The following is a 10,623-nucleotide window of genomic DNA, read 5'->3' on the forward strand; positions in this document are numbered from 1 at the left end:
ATAATCTACTTCTCTTTTCTTACAAAGAAAATTCCAAATAATTAAGTGTAAAATGGGCATTGTATAAAGGAAAATTAGAATCATGTGCCAAACTTACCAATTACCCTTAATAAGAATTTTCATGAGCATCACATGCCAATTAATATTGTTTGGACAAGTATGATGTTCCTCCATTGATAGATATGCTCAAAGAGCTTCTAATGCATGTTATTCCCACAATGCTAAAAGAATAATATAATATATTAAGTTATGAAATAGTTGTTGGAAAATGAAAGTATAGTTTAAGTATCATGTAAAGATGAAAAAATTGAATACTTATAATTAAAAGACTTATAAATCCATTATTTTTAAGGTTTTGAGTTAAATGTAATATGAGTTTAACTTAGATCCTGTTATCAGTAAATTTTCTTGATAAATTTTCTTAAAAGACCCATCATGATTAAATTATAATATATAAATAAGGTATAACTTTTACATTTATAATATTGAGTTATATTTAGATGCAATATGAAGATGTAAGTAAAGGAAAGAAAATAATTTTGAATTTTATTAAAGACACTTCACCTTTGACATAAAAATCAATATTTGGACTTTTGTCCAAAATGCCAAAAGGAATCATTGATTTTCTTTTTTTTCTGAACTGCCACTTCATAAACAATGAATCAGTGTGAATCCATTGTGTAGAACAATGAAGAGAGTTGTATCTTCCTGTGAAACACAAATGTGAGCAATGAATGACTAGAGTGCAGAATCCTTATTGGTCTCTTGGAACCACACAGCTGCCATTGTTACAAGGGCAGCATAAACTACTTTGGGCAACCTCTGCACCAGTTTCCCGACACCTGGTACTTGTTCAGTAGCTTTTTTTGTTGTTACTGCAACTGTTGGTGCAACAACCAATGTGGCTACAAGCTTTTTTCGAACAACATTGAATGTTTCAGGTGCCATTTGCTGGATGAAACCGAAAAATTCATCACGACTAATTTGCCCATCCTTGTTCTCATCACAGTTCTGCATATTATTTCATGAATCATTCTAAATTCCATACACCAAAATTTGATGTAGTTATGCAATTATTGACTAGTTATGTTGGTCTGAACAAAGTTGTACATTTAACTCATTTCAGAAAGCTGATGAAATCTACAACTATCAAATGACTCCACTGGTTAAGCATGAAGAGAAAGATGATTCTTTGAAAACTGAAAACTCTCATGATAAAAATGTTCCATGGCTATTCTGATTGAAAAGCATGATAAAGCCTTGTATATAAATTACATCAACTAGCTTGTTGAAAGTACAGTAAAGCTCTAATGGAAAGTACATTATGTTAGGAAATGAAACTCCGAACGTATAGGACACCAATACGACATATATATAGGTGAAATGTCCAATTCAAAAGACATCTTTTTGTGTCTAAAATAACTTTAACACCACTTCAACACAATTTTATAAGCACAAATACAATGATGTTTGAATATATAACCTTTCGATTAAATATGTTTTTTGTCCTTCAACTTGGATACAAAATTAAAATTCGTTTATATCCCAAACTTTGATATATTTTGGCCTCTAAAAGATTAAATAAATGTAGTTCTCCTGATTTAATTGTGTTAATGTGTCAAACACGTTTTAGGATAACATTTGAGTTATATTATTTTGATACATTTTAGCTCAAATATTAGCTTGGAACACAGTTTAAGAAATTTAAAAAGATCAAAACCATTAGGTTAAAAGGACTATATTCATTCATTTATATCAAAATTTGAAATAAAAACGAATTCTAATTTCACATTCAAGTAGACTAAAAACATATTTAATCCTAAATTTTCAAGGTTTTTCAAACCAAAATAGTTAGGTACATTCTCCTCCTCTCAGAATGTGAATCATCACACTCTTCTAATTGTTGATTTCACCAAATACACAATTAAAACACATATGACACAATTATCTGTCAAATGAACCCACAACTCTACCATAGACAAGTTAATAGATGAAGCAGGGTTGCTTCTCAGATTCAAACCCTCCATTGTTATTAAGTTGAAACAAATGAATTGGTAACGGATTATTGAAAAGATAAAGAAATGTGTACAGTATATTACAAGGTTAGAACAGAAAGCACCACAGTATAGATTTATTTCCAGTGTAAAAATTGCATATTTACAAGTAAATAGAATACTAAGTTTGATCCCATTATGATAAAATAAAGTACCTTAATGGCTTGTCTGACTCTGTCTTTTGAAGGAGGATCACAATGAGAACCAGGAATATACTTGTTGATACCACTATAATGTAAAAGCATCTCATTTTAGAAGAACTATTCAAAATTTATTCAGCATTTCAGAAGCATATTATCAACGCCACCAAAATATCAAACACAGGCTTCTTACTTGTACACAAGTAAAATAGCAATATAGAGATCTACAAAACTCAAATTATCAGGTCGCACTTCATTCTGTATTTGATCAAACACTTGGTCTGTTATCTTTCTAATTTGCCTTTTCCTCCACTCCTTGCCTGTGTACACACGAGCACTACAACTTGATCACTCAACTGTATGCTATATTCTATGATGCATGGATACGAAATATGTATCGGATACAATACTGTATTTGAAAAAGCAATATGTTTATTTTGAAAATAGTAGAATATAATATACGATATATATACATATTTAAGAATGTTTTCAACCATAAAGGAAGTGAGTGGGTTTTACTGAAGTACCAATTATGCTTAACACTAAGATTGATAATTTAAGGGTTACTCTAAACAGATGCAAATTTGAAGTAATCAATTTCTAAGGGATTTGCTTCTCAACATATTTCAGAGGATAAACCAAGTAGTCTCAATCATAATTGACAAAATTAACCTTCCATAGCAAACCAAATGATACAAATGCTGGAATTTTAACTGTAGATTTCTCAAAGACTGAGAAGCCAAATTCAACTCCAAGCTTAAATCACAGGGTTTGCTGTATACATGGAAGTGGTGAGATAAATGAAGAAACTGGCTACTATTTATCTCAAGAGCAAAACATCAAACAAATCCAAAACATGGTTCAATAAAGAAGCAAACCCTGTAAAGGGATTTACACAACTTCCCAATTTAAAAGCGAACTCAGAGCTCATTCTCCAGCAGAAATAAAAGATACAAAATTGAAGATCACTCTTATTATTACTTTGAGCACATTCAATTTTAATCCACACTCTACTTGAAACCATAATTCCAGCACTAAACTCCAGTTTCCCCAAATTTCATACTTTTTAAGCTCAGACTGGTAATTCAATGTGTATAAATTGGGAATACTTCTTATTGTGAGACTTGAAAACTATAAATACAGATCATTGAATCATGTTTAAACAACCAAGATTAATAGAAAGATGCATCCAACTTTCGTATGACCAATAAATGACTTTTAATATTGATAATTCACACATGGTTGTATGACCCAGATCTATGCATTCCTCCCTCTCTCTCTCTCTATATGTGTGTGTGTGTATACTTTTCATGACATTGATTATCATTAACATGGTCATCATGATACTTTCTAAACAGAATTAGATCCAGTAGAGCTTAAAATTGACCTGTAATTCATGCAGATATCAACTGTGCATAAAACGAGCATATTTTAAAGGGTCTTTGAGTTAAAATTAAACTGTAGAGAATCTGTACCTGAAGTAGGGAAGAAATGAAAAAAGTGGGGCGATGAAAAGGGTGCAGGAAGTGAAAATCAGAAAATGGAAGCAACAGAGTTGAAGGTGACAAGAAATGGATAATTGAAAAGGAAAGCATAAGCAATGGATCCAGGTCCTATTCAGGTTTAAAACAAAACAAAATGCATGAAATCTTAACATGAATACTTGAAGATATGTATGTATTATTGACAAACATAGCACAGAGGATATCGGTAAGCAATAACACATACCTAGTAACTTCAAGAATATTTGTCCCAGCCGTGATGTGATACCAAACATTTCTTTGTTTTCTCAGAATGTGCTACCTTGGTTTGAGGTAACTTCCAACAAAAGTTATTCTTTTTTGCAGGAAAACACCAATACCAAACATCTCAACCAAGCTTGTCTCTTTCAAGCTTTTATCTTAACAACGGAGAGTTGGAAATTAGGAGTTTAAGACTGAGACTCCTTTGGGACAGAGAGACCATGCACTCCATCATAGGTTATTCTTTCATTGGTACACTTTTCTTATGTTGACCTTTCGTACAAGTTTTGTGTAAAATGTTTGTGCTCTTTATTTACATCGATGTACACAACAGTTGTTTGTGTAGAATTTATTAATGTTTCTTTAACAGTACATTTGATGTTTTTTTTTTTTTTGTGAAAATAAAGAAAGGAAATTTTTAAAAACACATTATTAACTCTTTTTCTTTTCGAGAACCAGCTGTCTTCTATCTAAAGTAATTCTGGTTAGTCCGGAATACCTTTAGCATAATACAACTTTTCTAATGGTTTTCTTTTCTTTATATAAAATTGGAATGTCTATTTATTAAATGCAGAAAAAAAAATAGAGTAAATGGAAATACAAAAAAGGTAAATGAAAATGTTAAAAATAAATTAAAACAAAAACATTTCATTAGAAATTAGAAAAAAATAAAAAATAATGCAAATTATTTGAGTAGAGCCATTTACCTTTTTTAATTCTTTTTCTCCTGTTCCCTTTCAGTCAACTAAATATAGTTAAATTCATCTTCTCCATTTTCACTTCCTCCTCCCATGCCATTACATGCATTGTTAAAAGTGCATTTCCTTTAACTAAAGTAAAATGCAAATACAGATACTGGTTCAAACCTTTTGCAAATAATGTTATGTTTTTTTCTACTTCTATGCCTTTGTAAATATTTATGCATTTACTAATATTCCCAAAAGTAATAATCATACATGATTTTTGGAATTATCAGTATGCAATCTTTATTCATAATGAAATAGTGCAAAAAACAGTGGAGAAGCATCCAATTACTACAGTTTGCAGTCATAATAATTTTTCAACAGTAGTTGAAATAAGATGGTTTGATGGAATGAAGAAAAAAAGAAGTCCTAGATTATATTCAATATCTAACAAAGAAACAAGAAGAAAGAAAAAAGAAGCAGAAAACATATAAGAGAAGCAAAACAAGAAATCTTATTATTGATGTGTAGAAAATGTATATAGAATTGACACAACAGCCAAATATATAAAAGGAGAGAAAGAGAAACAAAAAAACAAATATGATACTATCAGATCGTCAGATGATCCAGTGATCTGAGAATTTCCATGATCTAAAGATATTCTAAGGGTTGCTCAGAATAATCAACATGAATGATTATAAATCAGCATCATACTGAGATAACATTATGCAAATAATATCTCCATCATAGCAAATTCTACCTTTTCAACTTAGATAGTGTAACTTTTTATTGCTAAAATTAATTATAAACGAGTTTTATATTCTGAAAATTTGATATCGTGACGTCTCAACTAACTAGCTGGAGAATTATATCAATTGAGAAAATTACATTTCAACACACATTTACTAACTGCTATCGTAGATACTACAATTCAAAATGACTGCAAAAGTCATACAAAGAGGCTTAATATTCAACAGAACTTAGGAAAAAGTCAGATACAAAGAGGTTTAGTATTCATCAAAACTTAAGAAAAACTAAGCATTGTCCAAAAAAAACATCTGCATTCAGTCACGAGCAACAACAACCACTTGTTTACCAACATTCCGACCAGTGTACAGGCCAACCAAGGCTGCAGGGCCATTCTCAAGACCCTCAGCAATGTCTTCCACATACACAACCTTCCCTTCTCTAATATGAGGCAGCACAAACTCCAAGAATTTGGAATATAGGTGATAGAATTTGACAACAGTAAAACCTTCCATTCGAATTTGCTTAAATATTAGATTTGCCAAATTTGTTACACCTTCGGGTTGTGTGAGATTATACTGCGAGATCATTCCACAAACAGGTATGCGACCATGGAATCTCATGTTAAGGAGTACTGCATCAAGTGTCTTGCCTCCAACATTCTCAAAGTAAATATCAATGCCTTCTGGAAAGTATCTGATGTGTACATTGATATGCAGCAATCATTAACATTTATTGAATGCATAGATTCACTCAAAATTTCTCTTTCACAAATCTGTTGAATTCTAACCTTTTCAAAGTTGCATCGAGGTCTGACTCTTTTTTGTAGTTAAAAGCTCCATCAAATCCAAGTTTATTCTTCAAAAGATCCACCTGGTTGTAAAATACAGTTCAAATTAGAGGAGAGCTATATAATTTAGTCGGTGAGCAAAAAAATAAATAAAATTCAAAGGATTTCATTTCAGGTCCTCTTTATCAGACTACTATTGCTGGTGTATGCCATAATTCTCTTAAAAATGTTAAGGCTTATTTTTGGAGTAAAGCAGATTGGATACATAACATGATACTTCTGTAAGCAAACTTCAGCAAAGAACCAACATTGATGCAGTTTTATAGAAGTATACAAAACGTTATAATATAAGTGCAACTTCTGATATTTGAAAAAGGTTATTGTTTGATACCTTTCATGAAAACAAAAATCTTCAACATATTTTAATTCTACATCTTGGAAAATGCCAAAACTTTGCAACATGAAGTTTTCACTGACAGGTAACATACTAGTATCTATTTACTCTATCCCAAAACTGAACTCTAAAAAACAAGAGTTATAGGGTTTGCATCCACTTATATATTGTAATTTATTTTTATTTCTAATAGATATTGTAAATGACTTTGATACCACATTAAAAATTGGACTTTAAACCTAACTTAACCTTACAAAACCAACTTGAAAGATGAGGTTTGTTATCTTTTATATACTATAAGTTTTCTTTATATTGATGTGAGACTTTTAAAACAGACAAACATATACATATAAAATAACAATAATTCAATGAATACCTTCTCTTTGCTTCCAGCACTTCCAACCACATAGCAACCAGTCAATTTAGCAAACTGACCAACAAGTTGGCCAACGGCACCAGAAGCAGCTGAAATAAAAACATTCTCCCCTTTCTTGGGAGAGCCTACTTCAAAGAAACCTGCATAAGCAGTCATTCCTGGCATACCTGTGCTCAAAGAAGAAACTAGAATGTGAGAAGCCAATACAACATGCATCCATAAGCTGGGATGCTTGCTTTTATTCATCTTGAAAAAGCATAATATACTCTAAGAAACTCAAATAAAAAACAGTAAAACGAATACTAACAATATAAATTGAGGCTTGCACATCAAAGTGACATGAGTAGCATATATGGTTGAATGAGAATGAACAATTGTGTTTGTCGAATATATACATACCAAGAATACCAGTATAATATGAAAGAGGGACATCTGTGTGCTCAATTTTGAAAAGTATTTGAGCTGGAGGCACCAAGCTGAATTCTTCCCATTTCGTCATTCCCCAAACTAAATCACCTTTCTTGTAATCTGGGTGTCCAGATTCTAGGACTTTTGACACTCCCAATCCTGTTAATGGCTGCATTTACACAACTGTTAGTGACATCATAATATCCTGTCTAAAAATTGTATTTTCAAAACTACCTAGGGATTTAGAAAAAAATAATAAAAGACAACAATATCTACAAAGGAAGTTCAATTTAGATTCTAAATATTTTCACTCGTTGAAATAATATTTCTTAGTGTCTGCCGCTACATTAAAAAATGTATTGTCCGCATCAGAGTTTGGAACTCCTTGAAAAAACATCTCCGAAGGAAAAGAGTGTATTTACATAGCTCAACTTCTAAGTAATTTGGATCTATTGGTTATACCAGAACACTAACCAAAAATATTATTTCATTTCTCCATCGTTTTATTTTTGTTAAAATATTTATCAAGAAGTTTATCTAATCAAGCTTTGCTTCTTTACTCCAGAACCTATACATTCATACTTCTCACTGAACTATTCATTCAAAACCGAAATAGTGCTTACTTACATTTTCAGTCAATCAAATCAAATATAAGAAATTTTTTACAAGCTAGATTTGAGTTAGATATATATTTTCTTTCCAATTTTCCAATTAGGTCTCTCTATTATGATTTCATCAAATATTCAACACTGACAAGAAAAACCAGAATGATATTCCAATATCAAATAGCAATATGGATTAATTTTCACAAAATTAAGCGAAAAAAATTGCATAACTTACAGAGCCAGGTGTGTAGCTCCCAATTCCCTCATGGCTTATCTTGCTCATCAAGACTCTCATGTAAGGGTCACAAGAGAGGTAGAGATTTTTGAGAAGCACATCATTGGAATCTTCTGGAACCTTCAATGATATTCTTCCTTCGACAGTGTTCATGTCGGATTCCTTGGGAAAACCAACCACATAGTCCCTTAGAACCACTTGCTTGTTCCTCACTTCTGCCATTGAAATTCGTAGAATAGAATGTGAATTGTTTCAGATTCTTCCCGCCAGGATATTTATAGAGAGAATTGTAAAGTGTGAGAGGAGAAAATCGATGAAATGGGTAATGTGATATCATTGCTAACGTAAAGTTGTTATCGACGTCGAATGTCGCGACGAGCAGAAATATTGGTTACGCGTTTCACATTGTGTCCCACATCGGACATTCATAACGTTACAAAAATTTACTTCGTCTTCTTTTCAAAATTAATCAAATTAGTTTCAGTTTTAGAAAATTATGAATTCAATTGATTTGGTTTGATATGCGATTAAACAAACATTAAAATATATGTAAGAAAAAAAATGTAAATTAGACTATTTTAATGATTATAATATCTTTATATGGTGCTTATCAGAATTATTTTCGGTCTGTATTAGTTTATTGAAAATGGCTTTACAGTAACTAATTTAATTTATAAATTACATAAAAAATCTTGTACACCGTTAAAATTGTATATACCAACTTGATATCACTAGACTTTAACTCTAATTTAACTAAAATATTAGTGATTTAATTCAAATATTGTGATCATGAAAAAAAATAATTAAAATACTATGTATGGCTATCATAATCAAATGGTAATTAATTTTTTATATTATTACAAGGTTGACGATGATTAAGAAAATATTTTAAGTTTAGATATGAAGATAATCACATTTATATTAATCTAATCAAAACATTATACTCCACGTGGAGGTGTACGTTCATAAATTTTTAACGTGGAACCTTTATTAAATTAATTTAATTTAGAGAAAAATGTTATTTATGGTCATAATTTCAACATGTGGCCGGGCACACTTTGGATGTGAAAGCTCTAACATGTGTCATCCAACACTTGTGGTCTACTTTTAATAAGAATCTTGTTCATTTTTCAAACGAGTGTTTCCATGGATGTTGGAATACTAGATAATTGAAGTGTTCATCTATCTAATTTATATTATAAAATAAAAATATAATACTTGTATTTTGATATAATTTAACAAATTTAATATTTTTTTATCATAATAAACTATTAATGTGCAAAATTATAAATAAAGATTAAGATAATATAATTTTACAGTTTAGATTTGAAAACATTATTATATTTATTTAACTAATTTACGTAACACTTTAACTTTTGAGATGTCACAAATTATAAAAAAATCAATAAAATTTAAAATTTATCCTATCGCGAAAACATACTTAATACACTAATCAATTAATAATGTTAGTTAGGGTTTTTATTTCTTTGTTTTCTCTTCTTTTTTTCACAAAAACTTTATATATAATATAAAGGTTTCTATTTGTTGTGGTAAGGTGGTGATTATGCAGAAAAGTGTAGAACAGAATGCAGAGAAGAGAGAATGAAAGAAAATGAGTGATTTTTCATTAAGCAATAAAAGAGTATATGCAATGTATATAACAGAAAATGAATATGTCAAACTGTATCAACAAAATCAGTTATGACAGTTATAGTTTTGTTTTAAACACTTCAACACTATTAAGGATTTGTTCGGTTGTGCGGATGTCCTCTTTAAAAGTTTATAAGAGTAGATGAAATTGCAATCCTTAAATGGAAAAGGAGATTTGATGATGGAAGCTGTACATTTACTCTATTGTCCTTGTATGCAATATCATTTTCACGGTGAAGAAAATAATAATAATAATAATAACAACTAATAACAATAATAATATATAATAATCATTATTAAAAAAAATAATATTTAATATCTACATATTTTTGACACTTACTTTTATACCTAATACATTGCATTATTTATTTACTTTAATTATTATTTTTTTCAAAAGTATTATGAATATATCGTTTAAAAATTAATTTTAACCAATCTAAAAGTTATTTTGTATTAATTTTGATATGCAAATTTAATTTTAACCATTGTAATATAGTTAAATTTTTTCCACATAAAAAATTACAAAAATTATTAGTAGTTAATGAAATACGTGTTAATTAATTTAGAGAAAAATGTTAAATGGAATTTATATACTGAAAATAACTTTGAAATAATTAAAGGATTTTTCATTCACGATAAATATATGATCCTTCAATTTTTTTATAAATTATTGAATAAAAATTAGGTTTAATAGGTTCGGAGTCCCCTGTATTTGCGGGTTCGTTTCAATTGGGTCTTCCAATTTTGGAAATGATCAATTGGGTCCCTAATTTGGTCAATTTGATTCAATGATAGCATT

The 10,623-nt window shown here is 29.9% G+C and overlaps 2 protein-coding genes across 2 annotated transcripts; both read right to left on the bottom strand.

Moving 5' to 3' along the window:
- Nucleotides 1-549: 549 nt before the first annotated feature.
- Nucleotides 550-4,302, bottom strand: LOC108347506 (uncharacterized). The gene is made up of 4 exons (XM_017586787.2): nt 3,923-4,302; nt 2,388-2,514; nt 2,210-2,282; nt 550-1,011 (listed from the first exon to the last, which is right to left on the bottom strand). Exons 1-4 carry the CDS (start codon nt 3,969-3,971, stop codon nt 739-741), a joined length of 522 nt encoding a protein of 173 aa, XP_017442276.1. The 5' UTR covers nt 3,972-4,302; the 3' UTR covers nt 550-738.
- Nucleotides 4,303-5,556: 1,254 nt separating this feature from the next.
- LOC108347505 (2-alkenal reductase (NADP(+)-dependent)) lies at nt 5,557-8,538 on the bottom strand. Its single transcript, XM_017586786.2, has 5 exons — nt 8,175-8,538; nt 7,326-7,503; nt 6,927-7,093; nt 6,157-6,239; nt 5,557-6,062 (listed from the first exon to the last, which is right to left on the bottom strand). The coding sequence occupies exons 1-5, from the start codon at nt 8,394-8,396 to the stop codon at nt 5,684-5,686; spliced, it is 1,029 nt and encodes a 342-aa protein (XP_017442275.1). The 5' UTR covers nt 8,397-8,538; the 3' UTR covers nt 5,557-5,683.
- Nucleotides 8,539-10,623: the final 2,085 nt, after the last annotated feature.

The sequence above is a fragment of the Vigna angularis genome, chromosome 9 (genome assembly GCF_016808095.1).
Source record: "Vigna angularis cultivar LongXiaoDou No.4 chromosome 9, ASM1680809v1, whole genome shotgun sequence".
NCBI classification, from domain to species: Eukaryota; Viridiplantae; Streptophyta; class Magnoliopsida; order Fabales; family Fabaceae; genus Vigna; species Vigna angularis.